This window comes from Coenobita brevimanus, chromosome 103 (assembly GCF_032717465.1).
Source record: "Coenobita brevimanus isolate Jiangsu-jjx chromosome 103, ASM3271746v2, whole genome shotgun sequence".
In the NCBI taxonomy this organism is placed as follows: Eukaryota; Metazoa; Arthropoda; class Malacostraca; order Decapoda; family Coenobitidae; genus Coenobita; species Coenobita brevimanus.
In genome coordinates this window covers 4,442,369-4,460,753 of record NC_137056.1, presented here as the reverse complement: position 1 = coordinate 4,460,753, position 18,385 = coordinate 4,442,369, and the positions used below count along the sequence as shown (strand labels likewise).

The window sequence follows — 18,385 nt, the reverse complement described above, 5'->3', positions numbered from 1 at the left end:
GGTGAGCTGCATGTATGTGTGTATGTAGCAATACATACATTCTCTTGCGTGTCCCATAGGTTGAAGTCAGGGGAAAAACTAATGATAATAGAAACGGCACTACAGAAGCTTATATTCACAGAATGTGCTCAGTGTGTTCACCAGTGTTTCTTATAATGCAGACCAGACACCCAGTCAGTATCTTGGGCCCGCAAAAAAATGGTAAGTGAAATAAAATAATAAATGGGTTAATAATTTCCTCCATGATTCCAGTCCTGTGGGATACCCTATAGTGAATTTTACCGTGCCGTCACTGCAAACATAAGGCATAACTCCATCCTCCACTGCAAATCAAGACTGACCGAAATTAAGGCTCTGACTCCTGGGTATGGTGTGCACTCCCACTAAATGTTATCTTCAACCGGGCGCTGATCCTGTGCAGGTTTTGTTTTGCCTTATTATGCTTTGTTTTGTTTTGTTTTGTTTTCCCGGACATATTATATTTCTGAATGGATAGTGTACTGCGAACGTTTTATGACGTTCCGTATTTGTGTTGTGTTAATATGTACAGCAGACATACGCAGTCGTAAAGCGTTACTGGAGATTATTTTTAAACGCTGCGTCCCTGTTTCAAAAGGTAAAGACGGAAACTTTCATATAATTCTTTTGGAGCCAATGTGTCCATATGTAAACTATTATCATCATGGTATAATTGAAAAATGTAATTCCAGGATGTAACTGTCATAGTGAACAGTGAATCTTGATAATAAAGCACTGTATTACTTTCAGGAACTGAGTGAAGTAAAGCGAATTCGCGGAGACGATATAGTAGGAAGAATCAGGAAAAAAAAAAAAAATCCTGGATGCTGTGCGACCTGCTTAAGTAGTAAATCGCAGTAGGAATTATTGGCCATTTCATAACACTAGACACTTATATACCGTTTTCATGTAATGGATACTTTGTGCCGGCTTGAAGAGTGCCATCGTGGAACTTATATTAACTGACAACGTCCCGCATTTTCGAAACCTTTAAGCCCCAGGGTAGGAAAGTCTATCAGTATTTATGGTTACTCATGGAATCTGTTACTGACCTCGGCTATGCTTTGCCAAACAGCATACGCGTCTCTTCGTCACTTCAGCGAGGGGTGGTGTTCATTGGGCTCAGTAACATCCCTGGCCATGAACCGCATAGGCTACATCCCTGGGCTATCCCCACTCCTGTTTACGACTGCGTGTAGTACTTCTTTGAGATATTTTCTTACGTTAAGTTTAATATTACCGTGTCAGTAATTAAAAAAAAAAAATCATTCAGCCCAGCATCAGACTGTTAATCAAATAATCTGCATAAATTTCGTGGTATTTTAATTTTCTGGGAGGTAGCTTCGTAGTGACGTGAAGGTTTATGTTTTTCAACAAGGAAATTATAATTACTCCCAGAGGTATATTTTAGCGTTCTCTGGAGCTGATATCAGGTAAGTTTCTACAGTAACCATTTTATTTAACAACTGAGAATGACATGCCTTCTAAGTGCATAGCTGTAGTGTATTGAGGTGTTTGTTGTGATGGGATGCGCCGCCCATCATGCCCTCCGTCAAAAACAGAAGCATAACAGTATTGTCAGGAACAAATCTTCAACAACGAGGTTATCTACTGGATCAAGGTTAAATAACTAAGTATTTCACCTGCTTGCGAGAGAAAAAGAAAGAGAAGAGGATGGCACTCCCCTTCCCACGATTTCTTGCGATATGGTAGCTGACAAGAAAAAGGTAGAAAAACACGATGACTTGAAAGGAACAAACATGGAAATCTTCAACAGAAACCCAGAAGAATTAATAGAAGAGAAGTAACGAGGGAAAAGGTTGGCTAAAAACTAGGAATGGACGCGCGAAGAATAAGATGAAGCATAAAAGGGAAGACAGAAGAAGAAGAAGAGGAAGAAGAAGAAAAGGAAGAATTAAATGGGAAAGGCGAAAAGGAGAGGGAGCGGAATAGAAACTAAAGGGGTGGAAGCAGACAAAAAACGTTAGGAGAAAAAGGAGTGAGAAATCATGAGGTCAGGAAAGAAGAAGAAGTAGAAGATGGAGTTATAGTTGATAAGGATAGATAATAAAAAGAGCAGAGGAGGAAGAGGGACTGAGGAAGAGGAAGAAGAGGTGGGGGAGGTGGAGGAAGGAAGGGGTAGGTGAGAAGGGAGGGGAGGTGAGGGGGGTTACAGGGAGTGGGGATTGCCAGATGTTCCCAGTCCGATCTCTTCTCAGTATGTGTTTGTAGTGTGTTGGTTCTGTGTGGCGTAGGGTGGCGCGGCTCACAAGCAAACACATTCGTATTTGACTCATATTTGTACTCACACACCGGGACTCATTTGAATTCCCTGCCCTCATTTGTACCCATACCTGATTCACATTTGCACTCGTTTGATTCATTTGCACTCCTTTCTACCCATTTTTGCACCCATTGTGTACTCATAGTTGCACCTATTTATGCCTATATATGACTCACATTTACACTCATTTTTATCTGTGTTTTGCTCACATTTGGATTCATTTGATTCATTTACACTCATGTTTACTCATATTTGTTTACAGTTTAAGCTGGTTTAGGTACTCTACTGTCTTTCACTCACATGACACTCAAATTTTTACTCATTTACGCTTAAAATTCCTCATAATATTCATCCTTTGTGCCTTAATTGCTACTGCTAGCGATTCATTCATTTCTATAATTCTCTCTCTTAATAAAATCATAAACGTAAACTTTTATCCATTGAAGTTCACGTTAACTTTCCTTTAGTCATCAATAGAAAAGGTTGAACGATATCTCAGTGTGAGATACGTGAAATCTATTTGTGATATTGATAAGAAATTAATTAAGTTGCATCCCTTCACATCAGTTTTGCAATCTTTATGTTCAGTTGATAATAAGGCAATGAGCTGATGTAAGCAAGCAGAGAGGAGACGTGAGATGGAATGAAACTAGGGGGAAAAATTAGAACTTAGTGGAAAATATCAGTGAAATGATTTGTGAAGTGACATGAGTGACACATGACACAAGAAAAGTGGAAGAGTTACAAGTCCTGGTTTGAAGATATAGTAATACACCTAAGATACAGTAATAAGGATGATGAATTTCTACACAGACTGACTTGAAGTGTATATATTTGTCGTGCTGGTGATGTAGCAGAGAAATAATTGAAAATGCCACAAACAGTGAAGTGATCCAGGAAGACAAGTCAAAGTATACCCGCTCAGGAATTATAACATTTTTAACTGTAATATATATGATTAGGGTATGTTGTCAATCCAAAAAAGAGAATGTATATAACCAGCGATAGCCAAATTAAACTATCATTAGAAATACAGTATAATCGTCTATAATTCATCCCACAGGTATGAACTACAAGAAAACTAGAATCGTCCAAAATCATCAAAATCTCAAAACAGTATGAAATGACCAAAAACATTATAACTGACTAGAATCCACCTCCCTAGGCCATGAAATCACCCTGAAACACTAATCGCCTAAAGTCAAGCTCACTAGGCTATGAAAGAACGCAAGAACGCACACGACCGTCCCTCCTCCTCCAGCTGTCACTAGCCTATGACCTCCATGACCTCGCCGTGACCCCGTGACATGACCCAGACGTGTTGAGGTGATCGAGCCAGGGTTCAGGCGGTCCTCCACACCACAGGACACAATGGCGGTGAGCGAACTGTACTTTTTTATCGCAGTTTTTTATCGCCGTTTTAAATCGTGACGGGTTGCCAGTTATCGTCCTTTGACCTGTGTTCCTTATCTGCTTCCTTCGATTCTTCCCACTTCCTCTTCCTTTATTTTATAGTATTTTTTTATTTATAGGTAGAAAGTTAAAGGAAATATAGATTAGGTCTGAGGAAAACTATACAGGGTGGTCCATATATATAACGCTCCTCTTCCTCTCCCCTGGGTGATTTCTCGTGTGTTGCGGGTACGGCTCCGTCAACCTTATCATTGTCTGTGCTGCATCATCTGTCTATCCTGTGCTCTATAAAGACAAGCGAATATTTTTTTTAATAAGTAATTAATATGGCAAGTATAATTAAGCATTCATGTTCATGCCCTACCAAGTTATTTGCCTATAAAACTAGGAAAGTCAATATGTAAACTGTTAAGGAATCATTTTCTGCAGCCCATGACACTCAGGTGAAATTTTTATATCATAAATGAAAATAAACATTTCATGAAAATAAATGTTTCTAAATTGAATAATGTTTACTTTTGGAAGTGTCTGTTCAATTAGATCAGTTTTATACCGGCTGAGCGCCTTCTCTCTCTGATATCTTCAAAGAGGACTGGAAAGGATTAGCAACATTATATTCATATATAAGAGTATGAGGAAAATTTACCGTTCTGAACAGACGAAGGTATGATTAAAAAACAGAAACAGATAAAAAAAAGTCACCCCCCCCCCAAAGAAAGAGGGGTAACGGAGCGCAACACAGAGATGGGAGGAGAGGAAGAGACGCAAAAAAATACGACGGAGAAGCGAAATTGTCGAGTTGTGTGTTCAGGCAGACTTTATTGATCCACCATAAGACCCGCTGACATGTAAGAACATCCCTGCTGATACCAATACACCAGTCCTGTATGAGACAGTCCTAACATGTATTCAGTATGGACGGTGGGTGTTAGTGCCGAATGGTGACATGTGTAGGTGTGTGGCATGTAGGAGGACTGCTAGATCTCTGGGAACGGGCAGTGAAACCTGTGCCCAGAGTCGGACACAGAGGGGAAAAAAAATGCTAAGTCAGCAGGTCTTGGTGGACAAAGACGAGGCTGACCTTGACTTTATAGTACACTGTTTATACTTAAATACAATGATTCTGATCCTGAGTATTTACCGTTTCATGACCCGTGTCCTCTCCTGTCAGTCATTTTTCATACGTCAGATTCTTTACAAACACATTTTATTTATTATGTGATTCCAGTCTTCAGTTATTTTTTTCATTCTTCATTTGTATACCTTTTAATATGGGACTCTTATATATCCATTCAGTCCACCAAAAGAAAAGCCTGCAGCTCACATGACTTGGTTGAATTTAACTGATTGGTGTGTGTATGTGTGTGTATTGAACCTAATGTCAAAAGGTACTGAAGATTATAGGTAGCAACATTTGGGTGACGTATTGTCCGCTCCTGTGTTTGGATATTACGTACTAGCTGATGGTAACTGGCAGTGATAGATGGGAAGCGATGAAGTGAACAAAACAACATATATACCTGCATTATTTTGTGAATCTGCGTGTCCAGTCATTCTGCCAGTAACTTTTTGAAATTGCATATTCTGCTGGTACTGTTATTATTATTATTATTATTATTATTATTAGTAGTAGTAGTAGTAGTAGTAGTAGTAGTAGTAGTATTTCCATGTCCAGTCAGACCTCCACCAACTTTTTCATTCTCTTCAGCGCGTACGGTACATAAGCGTGCCTGGTAAATATGTTCCCGGGATTTTTTCGTGTCCTGTCAGCCTGCCACTAACTTTCCCATTATGGTAAACGCGTGGGTAAGCCTGAGTGCGCCTGATCCCACGACTTCCGGAAACTTCATGGGAACAGTTAGGTTTCCTCGTCACCTCAGTTGTCGCGGTAAAAAATTAATAAAAAAACGAGTAGTAATGTTAATAAAATGAGGTGAGTTGCCTGTCCACCTATGTACTTTGGAGGATTTTTTTTTTCGTTCTAATGGTTATGTGATAGAGATTCTTGTATTCTCAATATTTTCGTGGTCAGTATTAAAAAAGAGGTAGGTTGATAGTTTAGAGCAGCTCTTTTTAAGCCTTAAAGGTGAAGTATACTGGTACACATTGACCACCAACAAAAGGAAACTAAGTATAATCCCTACACACACACACACACACACACACACACACACACACACACACACACACACACACACACACACACACACACTCACTCGACCTAATGCAGCAAAGCGTATCACTGTAAAATGGAACCTGCCAAGCGTAATGTAATGAAACCAACATAGCGTAACACAGTGACACTCAGCGTGGATTAAGAATGAACTCCAGCTAACAAAATGAAAACTACTGAAACACAGTGAAACAAGTAATAAAACCCGGCACGTACAGGATAATAATAAAGGCTAATAATGTTTCCTGTAGGCCGTCATACTTAATAAAACTGAAAACATCTAACTCATCTGAAACCCAGCATAGGTTGACAGAGACCAAAACATTGCTAGGCACAGTGAAATCCAACGCTTCATCTTCATAAAACTTAACATAGCCCAACACAAACCCAACATTGCCGAATATGTGGAAAATTAACACAGAAAATTAACATAGCCTAAGACAGTGAAACCCAACGTGGTCTGAAAGAGTAGAACCGAGTATAGCCTAATTGAATGACACTTAACCTACCCAGACACGAACCCAGGACATCTTGTAACCCATTCTGTGTGTTTCCAGGGAGTGTGGTGGGCGTGGGTGGTGGCAGCGGCGGTGGTGGTGGCAGGCGGGAGGATGGCAGGCGGCAGGGTGGCAGGCAAACCCATCGTGGACCCAGGTAAGGCAGGAGAAGGCATGGAACCGTACTGGAGTGGTTGTTGTGTAGTGGTGTGAGTGTTGGTGGTAGTTTGTGTGTTGGTAGTAGCTTGTGTGTTGGTAGTAGTTTGTGGTAGTAGCCACACTTCATCCTAAACCGAACAAAGTCCCCACAAGATAGCAAGAATAAAATTAATAGGGCGTCCTGAGTGTGAAGGGGTAGGTAGGGTTAAATTTGGCAGTTTTCAATGATCCCTCTCTCATAAACCGGTTCCAGCACGTGAGGGTCGCTGTGGCGGGCATTGCTACCAGATTGAAGGGTGTGTCAGGGTGTAAGGATGTGTTCGCGTCATCTTGGGAGCCGTATTCAGAGTAGTATAAGAAGCTTCATAGCACACTTTCCTGAACGATTTCTCCCACACACTGTACATTAAGTACTTCTTGTTTGATAGGAGTATATGTATCTCGTAAAATCGCCCCGCGATTATCAATATACCGGTCCTGTATGAGACAGCCGTAGCGTGTACTGTATTCAATATGGACAGTGGGTGTTAGCGCCGAAGTGGTGGCATGTGGAGGTGATGTACGGCGGAGGACTGCTGGGCCTCAGGTAACGGGCTGTTATGCCTGTGCCCAGAGTTGTATACATTAAAAAAAAATCCTCCTCATTCTATTCTACATCTCATTCTCCCTTTCTTTAGTCCTTCCTTACGTACCTTGTCTCTTCGTTTTTCTCTATCTTCCCTAAAACTCTCTTCCTCCCTGTCCTCTCTCTCCCCTCCTACCTTTTCTCTCTACCTCCCTGTTTTCTTTATTTCCATTTTAGTCTGCCTCTATCCAGTTTCTCCCCTTCTTCTTTTCTCTCTACCTCCTTTCCATTTTTTCTCCTCTCATTTTCTCTCTACCTGCCTCCCCTCTCTCCTGCCCTGTTTCCTTTCTCCTCCCTCCGTCATTCTTCTCTCCGTCCCTCCGCAGGCCTGTTCGTGATCCAGGGGGTGACCAGCTGTGGGGAGGGCCTGGGCTACTGTATGCTGGGACACAACTGCACAGTGGACGTGGATTTCCTGCAGGACACGAAGGGAGGGCACTGCAGTGGACTCAGGGACGCCTTCACGCCGAAGATTGATTTCGTCTGCTGCAGGTGAGGCTGGAGGAGGGCGGTGGAAAGGGTGGGAGAGTGGGGAAACGATGAGGGAGTGGGGGAAGGGTGGGGAAAGGGTGGGAGAGTGAGGGAAGGGTGGGGGAGTGGGGGAAGGTTAGGATATAGTAGTGTACGTAGACGTGATAGGGATGGTTGTGACTATGGAACGTATGAGATGGTAGGAGTGGTTGTGAGGTTGAGGGAGAGGGGGAGAAGAGGGGGTCGTGGAAGGTATGTGGTGATGGGTTTGACTGTGAGGGTGTGGGAGAGGGACTAGGAGGGGGTTGTTAAAGAGATGAGGTAACAGAGATGGATGTGAGGTGGTAAGGACGGTGATAGAATGGTTGAGGTTGTGAGACTGATTGTGGGATGAGTTGTTAGACAGGGTGATTGTGGTGGCAGGTGTGGCGTGGTTGGTTTTATTGCGAGGTTGGTGGTGGAGTAGGTTGTGATGATAAATATGAGATAATAAGCTTGATTGAAAGTTGTAAACCTGTGAAGTAGATCGTAAGGATATGATTTGAGACAGGAAAGGAATTTTAAATGCGCTTAGTTGAATGAGTGCTTGATTGAATGAGTTCATGGAAGGCGAATGACCCCTCACCCATTTTACCTTCGTGTTATCTCTTTCAGTACAGTACTAAGTAGGCATTCATGTCCACATTTTTGTATTGGAAGGAAAGGTAAAAGCAGGAGGAGAAGGAAGAAAGAAAAAAAATGTTTTGATGCTGTTATTTCATGCATGACTTGCGGTTTGCTATGCAGTGCTACAAACTCTTCCACTGACCTGTATTCTCTGATTTATGGTATATCTCGTGGTGTGGGATCCTTGAACATTTTGGTGCATTTATAGTGAAAATACTGTATTAAGATGAATCACATTAAGGATTGCCTATTTTCAAGATTGCTTTTGGCGTGTATTTATTTCTTACATGGGCTGTGTTTCTTTTAACGCTTTGAGTGTCGTTGGTCACTTGTCTACAATCAGACGCCTTAACCCTGTAATAAGGGATTGTCACAAACGAATCTCCTCCATGTCACTCTGTCCTGGTCACTTGTAGGTTAAATACATAGTCATTATTTAGGTGAAGATTGATACTGAAATTAGTTCCTTTCTGTCTGTGTAACCCATTCTGTTCCCCCAAATTTGTTCCTTTCTGTATGTGTAACCCGTGCTGTTCCCCCAAATTTGTTCCTTTTTGTCTATGTAACCTATTCTGTTCCCCCAAATTTGTTCCTTTCTCTCTGTGTAACCCTCGCTTCCTCCACAGACACAACCCACTAGGAAAGGCGACCAGTGAGCCCCCCACCACCACCCTCTCCCCCGTCACCATCACCGATATCTTCTCACTCATCGACGAGGAGGCCCTACTGCAGCAGCAACAACAACATGTACGATATATGATTTGAACATGAACTTCGATTTCTCTCTTTCCTACATATTTACAAAGTATTTTTTTTAATGGTGTAACTTACTGGGTTGTTAACTTTTGCTGTAATAATGGAGAACTCTTACAAATATAAAATGGTAGGGAGAGAGAGAGAGTTTCTTTTTTAACAATGAAGCATCAGAATAAGTGAATACGGATGTGTGAAATTATGAATGGAATTGATTATTTAAAAAGGAACCAAAATGTAGAAGCCTGCAGAAATCGTCATATCCAAAAAAAAAAGCTTATTGATATTTGTAAGCTCTGTCACATATTGTTTCATTATTATTATTATTATTATTATTATTAGTTACAGTTGTATTATTTGTATTACCATGTGCATATAAACTAGGAAGAAAAATATATTTGATTCGAGAGTCACTGATGTTCCCCCATGACTAGACTTTGTATGGAATGGTAAAGAATGAGCACAGAAACATGACTCTTTCTAGAATATACTGTATACACTGATCAGATACAGTAATTTCTCTGTCTTTCCCCCCCCTTCCCTTGACCAGTAATCATCGCTCCCCATCTTTAAATAACTGGTGGTGCTGGAGAGGGACGCCTTCATGTGGTGCCACCGACATAACCGGGCGGTGGAGGTACTCAGGTATACAAAGATCCCTTAACTTTCTCCCTGTCTCCCGAAAGGAGGATGGTGGCCTGCTGGTGACAGGCAACATCAGCCTGCGTCTACCGGGTTCACATGCAGATAAATTTAGAGTTGCAGTTACTATTACTACTACTACACTCTTGATCCCCACTACTGCTGCTACTATTACTACAACTACTACTACTACTGCTACTACCACATACCTGATCCCCACCCATTTACCCCTCACTGCTAACCCCCCGCTAACCCATCCCTTGGCCACACATCAGGAGGTGGACTACGAGAACCTCAACCCGGAGAACTTGATCGACATCGTGGGCGTGGTGACGGACTTCACCGGGATCGTTGGACTGGTGACACGCCCCTGGACCGGTACCTTCCCCACACGCGCCCCCTCGCCCTCCACCACGCCCTCCACGACTCTCCCCACCACACCCCTGCTCACCTCCACCACCACAAGACCTCTCCCCACCACACCCCCGCCCCTCCAGTCCAGCACACCCACTACCACAACAGCCCAAGACTCAGCCACCAATATTCCCCAAACCACCACAGTTACCACAGATGCCTCTCCTACCGCAGCTGCCACAACTACCCCGGTGCCTGATGGTGGTAGCCAGGCGGAACAGGTAAGGAAAAAAATCAGGTTTCCAGATGGTTTGGCTGAGAGAGGATTCCGGAGGCTTCAATGGTGTGTGAATGAGTGCCTGGCCCACTTCACTAGGCATACTATTGATATTTTGTGTTATGTGCTCTCTCTCTCTCTCTCTCCGCACACACACGCGTTAGGTTTGCAACAGTAACAAAATATGTGAAGTAAACAGAAAACGAGTTAATGTGTATAACAAATTTACTCACGTTCTCCCTTTACTTCATCTTTGGATCACTATCACGGCCAGAGTTAAAGTCACCGTCGTGGTATATTGCTTTTTGAAGGTTTGCAATTTTGGACAGAGTTTGAAATATCGTATGAATCAGATTTACGAACAAATTGAATATCCATCCTTTTAAGGTCAGTATATAGTATTAATATGAATTTTTACTTATAGGGAAGATACTGAATACGATCATTAAAATGGAAAATAATCGTCAGCTTCAGATAGCCTATAAAATTGTGGAATATTGGCGCTTTCCAGGGAAATGGACGTATTTAAGATTTATATCTAGCTACCAGGAGGGTTTTATACTTACCAGCAGCAGGCAGAGTTGTTCAGCAGTGGAATACCCCTAACAGATAATGGGCGCGCTCAGCTTTATTATTATTATTATTATTATTATTATTATTATTATTATTATTATTTATACGGCAGGATGAGTGCACTTAAAACATTGCTAGGTAAGGAAAAAAAAGCTGACTTCATTACTCTACGACTGATCAGAACTAGTCAAGAACAGCTGCTTTTCACAATTCAATATCCACTGAAAATCATGCTCCCGATATAATGTCACATTTCCTACTCCTATAGTGTCTTTCTGCTTCTCACACACACACACACACACACACACACACACACACACACACACACACACACACACACACATTCGGGAGCGTCAGTGTGGTGTGGTGTGGTGTGGCTGTGGTTGGTTGGTTCACAAGGGAAACAGAACAGTTGTCACACTCCCATTTTCCCACACCACTTCCTTCCCACCACACACACACACGCATTCAGTCTCTCTCTCTCTCTCTCTCTCTCTCTCTCTCTCTCTCTCTCCTTATATATGTATGTTGTGTGTGTGTGTGTGTGTGTGTGTGTCCCATCTGTTTTGTCTGCTGTATACTAAGAACTCTGCCCCCTGCAGGTTGAGGTGACTGAGAGCTACAACGAGATACCCACCAGCATGGACGATCAACCAACCACCCTTCCTACCCACCCTGCCACCATTTCCACCACCGCACCTGCACCAGCCACCACTCCCTCTCCCAGCAGTGACCACTCTGACACCACTACGGTTAAATTTACCTCGGACACTGCCACAGCGACTCCCACGAGCTCTGCCACCACCACCACAACCACAAAATCAGACTCAAACATCGCTAATCCTGATATCAAAACCGTCACCATTCCCTCTAGAACTACGACCACAAATCCTGCCTCACCCACCACTGCCAACAGCGATTCCCCAGCCTCTGACAACGCCATAGTGTTCCCCGAGCCTCCCCCAGACCCCGCCATATTCTTCCCTCAGCCTCCTTCAGTGGACACACAAGCGCTGCAGGGCGTTCCAGAAAGCGTCGTTACTCCTGAAGGTGTTGTGGACGTGAGCATCAACAATTTAGATTCCAACTTGATCTCAGGCACTCCAGATCCCCCTTCCTCTACCTCAGATCCAGTAGCAGGCGCTGGGGGAGGGGCAGGAGTAGCGGGGCAGGGGGAAGGGGAGGAGGAGCCAGACTACACCTATTTCACGGACTACCAGGATCAGGTTCTTCTTCAACCGGTGAACCAGAACATCTGTGGTTTTAAAGGACCCAAGCATTACGTGAGTTTCCCTCTTATTATGATTTTGATTTTCGTTTTCTTTGTATCCCTGTGTGGTTTCGTTGGTTACAAGAGTTCTTTCGCCACCTTAAGATGTTGTAATAGGACTCAAGTTATGTTTGCTTAGAACAAGATGACAAAAAATGCGTTTAGAGAATAAATTGAGCAAATGGTATTAACGACCATTCGTCATATATAAAACCACCATCATTGAGTTTACTTTTTCATCTCTGATATAGTCTATTTTTGTTGTTTGTTCTTCATCCTTTCCTACTGCCTTCCCTCCAGGTGCCAGAGAACTCCCCGAGCCGCATCCTTGGCGGTGTTGCAGCCTCCACAGTAGAGTGGTGCTGGGCGGCGGCCATCATGGAGCGCAGCGCTGTGGGAGGATTGAAGTTCATCTGCTCAGGGGCGCTTGTAGAGACCAACCTCGTCCTTACCACTGCCACGTGTGTCAGGCGGTTAGTTCCATTATTGCTGTGAAGTTTACTGTACTGTAGTATGTGTAAGAGACAAGGAAAAGCAGAGAGAGAAAGAAGGGAAATGACGGGTTGAGATTCATCTGCTTTGAGGGACTTGTAGACCAACCTTGTTCACAACACTGCCACACGTGTCAGGCAGTCAGTGACATTATTTAGGAGCGATGTAGCCTCCTAATTTGTGGAGTGTACATCATTTAAGTCTGTAAACGAGAAGGGAGAACCAAAGAGTAAAGAAACAAATTATGGGTTCAGGTTTCCATGCTGTGGGGCACTTGCAGAAACCAGATTTGTCTTGCAGTTTATGTCAAGTGGATAGTAGCAGTATTTAGCAGATCCTTATTAGAGTAACTCATTTAGTACGTGAGATCTCTGTTTATGTTTTTTTTTTTATGCAAGTTTACGGCAGTGCTATACAATTAACCAATATTGACCAAATGTTACAGATTGGAGGATAAGGAGCTAAGCAAGTACGTGGTGGTGTTGGGTGACAGTAACCTGTTGGATGACCTGCCTTACGGCATACAGTTCCACTCCCCTGCACAGATCATGCCCCACCCAGATTATTTCACATCAGGGGGCGCTCATGTCAACGATGTCGGTGGGTCCTCTCGTTAATATGCCCCTGTCACACCTCACTCTTTCTCTACTGGCTGTGGGTGTTCTTTGTCACCCTACACTCTCTGTCTGGTGTTTGTGGCTGTCTTTGTCACCCACACTTCTTCTGTGGCTGTCTCTCTCACCCAACACTTTCACTCTCGTGTCTGTGGCTGTCACTGTCACACACTTTTTTTTTTTCTGTGACCCCACACTACCTGATAGGATTTTGTAGCTGTTCTTTTTCATCCCACACTCTCCGTTTGGCTGCTTCTGTCACTACGCACTCTACGCACTCTGTTAACTTACCCTGTTATCCCACACCCTATGTCTTGAGTCTGTGGCACACTTAATGATTTGTATATTAAGTGAATTTAACTTGTGTCCAGTTTAATTGCAACTTAGGCGAAAACCCACGTATCCTACACCTCTTACGCTGTGTAGTTTATATAGCGCATTCCTCAGTATTGTGGTAATTTGCATTTAACACTGTAGTCATTTCACAGCTCTTAGAATTATAGTTTTTCAGTGGATCATGGGGCCTGTTTGTGGAGTCATGGATGCGAAAACTTGAGTAATTCGAGAATGATGTTATCGTCCTTTTCGCTGGGCAGTGTTGATAGTTTTTTGTTTTCGATTTTCTCTTCCTGTCCCTGGATCCTTCCCACTCTCCGCCCTGTCAGTAGGAGGCAAAGTCATGATGATGGTAGTGATGAATGCCCGATCTATATTTTTCCTCTTTAGGTTGCCATGGAAACAGAATTTTCGGTATATTGTTACTAATAGAAAATGAAAATTCAATACTGTATTTGGAGGGTAACTGTTTTGTTTAACTGGAGGAAGGTTATTTGTTAGAGACTCGTGTGTGTGTGTGTGTGTGTGTGTGTGTGTGTGTGTGTGTGTGTGTGTGTGTGTGTGTGTGTGTGCATTAGGGAGTCAGGTAAAGCAAAGAGCATTATGTATGGAAGAATGTAAATATTAACTACCGTCATTTTATGGATGAAATTTCGTATTGCTTGTACTCGTATTTTCATTTAATATTTTTCATTAAGAATTCCATTCTGAACTGTTTCGTGTAAAATTGCTCAGTATATAGACATTTTCGGTAACAGGCCAATAGCCAGCACCGCAAGACTACGAAAGATTTCCTGCACTTTCATATTGCAACTTTCAGAAGTGTGAATGCACGAAGACAGAAAGTGTTCCTGCATGAAACTGGTAGCTTTTTATTCTTGAGGAGGTGTAACCTGTCGTAGCAACATATCTGTAGTTACATTCAAACAGCACTACTTTTTCTGTTTACCGCCCACACCAATCAAACGTAAGACTAGCAGTCACCTGGCATTTTGATGGGAGTAGAACTTTGGCCTTTACATTTAACTTAGACTGAACCGAGGATTAAAGCAGGTAACCTCACAAATTCCGTACTACTATAACAAAACCCTTTCTTCCTTATTAGGCATTTGTTATGATCGTGCAGAGACACTGGGAATAGAGAATCACACACACACACACACACACACACACACACACACACACACACACACACACACACACACACACACACACACACACACACACACACACACACACACACACACACACACACACACACACACACACACACACACACACACCGCTCGCTGGTGCAGTGGTAACGTTCTCGCTTGCCATCTGGTAGACGTGAGTTCGCGCCTCGCTCAGGTTGCGAAAAGTTTCACTGACGAAGTGGGTGGTTACTGTCTCCCTTGAGCAAGGGGACGGGTGTGTGCGTGTGTGAAGGTCACAGCCTTGCCCTTAGATCGGACTATATGAGCTCTCAGCTCCCTTCCGGGAGGGTAAAAGCTGACGATCACGACCATCAAGTGATCCTGACCGACCCGGTGAATTACACACACACACACACACACACACACACGTTTATATATAAACCCAAGTGAGACCTGAGGTTTCCTTAAAACCAACCAAAATGAGGCGGTTTTTAGGTAAGCTGTAAGTCACAGGATTACACCAAACAGTTAACTCGCCACTGGGAAACCTCCTGAAGTCATAGGATTAATAAAAACTTTACTTATCAGGTTTGGTGCGGCTGCAGGACCATGCTACCCTGAGTGACAACGTGTGCCTGGTGTGTGTGGCTCAGCAGGCCGCCCTACTGCCGCCCTCAGCATCCTGTGTGGTGGTTGGATACGGACGCCCACGCATGCCACCTGCAGCATCGTTCACCACTGTGCACGCCACAGGTTCGGATAGATTAGGTTGACTGCTTAGGCTAATGTAGGTTATGTTATTTTATTAAAATTATAAGAGCCTCAGGTCTCTACATCTCGGTCGTAAAAGGCGATTTGCTTTTACTCAAAATTAGTTTCGTTATGATGTCAGGTGAGTAAAGTCATTTAACTGGTGCCTCCATTGCCAGTCACCCACACCAAAGAGAATTGTCAGGCTTCTCCGATCGACTATATAGGCAGTGCTGCCAGTCATCTCACAGCTGGAAGCTACTCAGTCAGTGTCATCTGCTGCTTTTGCAGTATGGGCAGCTTAGTAGGTGAGGTATAACCCCGTAGCTTTTCCCTGTATCAGTATGAAGTGGAAGGCCACAGGCTTGTACAGAGTTGACTTCACTATCCATTGGAGTAATAATGCAGTGCTTTATCAGAGAGAGGTGTTGTGTTGCCCACTTAACAGTTAACGGTTTAGTCAGTTTGGGAAATAAAGGCGTGGACCTTTACTGACCTTATTTTGTGGGACGAGAGAAATATAAGCAATATTGTCTGTTTCCTCAGTGACTGGCCAGTGGACTAAATCCATTGGATGACTGGGCTGGTTAGGTGTGTTGCGTGTTGACCGACCTAGGCTGTCACGTGGTCAAGGACATACCTTGTGGCACCTGTCAGTTAGAAGCTTTGTGTACATGGCCAGACAGTCACCAGTCACAGGATATCCTGAGCTGTCAGTCGCCTACCTGCAAACAAAAGTACCGCGACAGTCTTACACACAACACTAATAATGATTACAGTACATTACTTGATCTCCACAGACGGGGCAGCACTGGCAGCAGCAGCAGCAGCGGTGGCGGGTGTGAAGGAGGGAGTATTGCGACAACTGCCAGTGCCTGTGTTACCGCCTGCTGAATGTGCCACGGCCCTCCGAAACCTCACTGGCTCCGGCATCCTGGCATCCTCTGACTCCTACCTGTGTGCCCGCAGGCTGGACAACACCGCGGCATGCTATGTGAGTCATACTAAGGATAGTAAAGGTTTATATAAAGTTACAATTTAATAGGTTTATGGAAAAGTAGTTTCAGTACGACTAAAGTAGAAGTAGGTAGCACAGCTGTAGAACTTAGAATATGAGCAATCAAGACATTTATTAGAATTTAACTAACATTAGCCAGAAGAAACGAGCCTCTTGAATACCTTCATCCCAACATCAGAATCTCTTTACATTTCATCCTCTTTCTTCTCCATTCGCTCAGCCCATCAGCAAAAACCTCTCCATATCTTTTCCATTCCTCCGGTTTAGCATCAGAATCCCCATGTTTAATATAATCCCCTAGAACGCTTTGGACGGGGGCTCACCACTGGCATGCGAGGCTGGTGGTAGATGGTTCCTGGCGGGATTGGTGTCGTGGTCAAAGGACTGTGGATTGCCCGGTGTACCCACGATATTCACCCGCGTCACGGCCTTCACGAATTGGGTGCAGTCAGCGTACTTGAGGATGCTGGGGTTCGTCACGAGGCCGGTCTACTCTCACAGGACTCGTTGGATGTACGAGAGACTGGAGAAGATCAATAAGGAATTTGCCCGAGAGATGAAAAGATATGAGGATGTTTATTCTCATAATCCGCTGTAGGCTACGAGAGGCTGGAGGAGATTTATAAAGTTTTCATAAGAGCTGGACAGCTGTGAGAATGTTTAGTCTCGAGGAACCTGTTGGAGAGAATGGAAAAGGAATTTACCTGAGATGTGGGAAAGTGTGAGAATATCCTGCAAGCTTGTGAGAAGTTTTGATGATATTTTTGCCTGATAAATGAAAACTGAAGTGGATGTTTAACAGATAAAGCGGGGGTGCTTGAAAACTGGTACTAACCGGATGCCTGACTATCAATTGTATGCATTTGTAACTCTCTTGACATGGTGAACAAATACATGGAAAAGGGTGCTATGAAAATGGACAGTTGAGCAGATTTTTATTCGGGAAGTAAAGTGTAATGGCCGTGTACTTACACAGGAGCTTGCCTGAAAGTGAACATTAGATCCTGAAAAAATAAGGAGTTTTGTTGGTCGACTTATAAAGAGACTACAATCTCTTATTCAGACGGGTGAACAGTTCTCCCTGACTTTGATACCTGGAAAGAAATAGCCTGATATTACTCATTATGTGATTAAAGTTGGCCAGCAAACGCCATCTTAATAAAAAGAAGTACTTCTTTTATGAAAACTGACAGTACCTCGCAAACTAAACATTTGCATCCGCGAATGGAAAACTTGCCGCAAAGTATATTTGTTATAAATTTCTTCGCCAGTACAGAAATCGAGAATGGAATACAGTATATTGTTCGGTTATGGGATTTTGGAAGAGTCCGGGTTTATTAATTATCTGACATTGTTTGATTTTTTGCAGTTAGTTCCTAATCCTAGCCTGTTACTGTACTAGAAAACTTTATACTAGACATAGGTAGTATTGGCTTGATCTTACAGTGTTAAAGATGAACGTGTTAGTCAAATTAGAGATTATGGAAGTTAAATGGTATCCTGGTTAGGTTATTTGTTTCCTATTTATTTCAAGGACATTGTTTTGTTTGTCCTTGTTCTTGGCATTAGATATGATAGTGTAGCAGTTTATTTATTTATTTATTAGATACCGTGTGTATTGAAATCAGTGTTACCTCTGTTATGGAGGTCTGATGCTGAAGTACAGTAATGTTATTTAATTAGTGATTTGTTGTAGATATGTGTTGTTCGTTGATTTACTGTGTTATTGTTAATGTTGTAATAAATGAAGGAGTGTTAACATTAATCCTTTAGTTGAATCATGGTGCTGTTTGCAAGTTGACTTAGGGGCAGTGGGAAAGAGTTTGGTTGAGGGTACAGGGCAGAGAGCGAGAGTCAAAGGGGA

The 18,385-nt window shown here is 43.0% G+C and overlaps 1 protein-coding gene across 1 annotated transcript in view; it reads left to right on the top strand.

Annotated features, from left to right (window-relative positions):
• The window catches only part of LOC145415541 (uncharacterized), a 24,368-nt gene extending 7,249 nt beyond the window's left edge, over nt 1-17,119 (top strand). Inside the window, exons 2-13 of the mRNA XM_080284765.1 lie at nt 3,619-3,679; nt 6,446-6,542; nt 7,496-7,661; nt 8,933-9,053; nt 9,977-10,146; nt 10,204-10,336; nt 11,508-12,188; nt 12,476-12,648; nt 13,113-13,267; nt 15,342-15,506; nt 16,304-16,497; nt 16,823-17,119. Of these exons, the coding sequence (XP_080140891.1) occupies nt 3,619-3,679; nt 6,446-6,542; nt 7,496-7,661; nt 8,933-9,053; nt 9,977-10,146; nt 10,204-10,336; nt 11,508-12,188; nt 12,476-12,648; nt 13,113-13,267; nt 15,342-15,506; nt 16,304-16,497; nt 16,823-17,119 (2,413 nt within the window). The remainder of the gene's footprint in view (nt 1-3,618; nt 3,680-6,445; nt 6,543-7,495; nt 7,662-8,932; nt 9,054-9,976; nt 10,147-10,203; nt 10,337-11,507; nt 12,189-12,475; nt 12,649-13,112; nt 13,268-15,341; nt 15,507-16,303; nt 16,498-16,822) is intronic.
• Nucleotides 17,120-18,385: the final 1,266 nt, after the last annotated feature.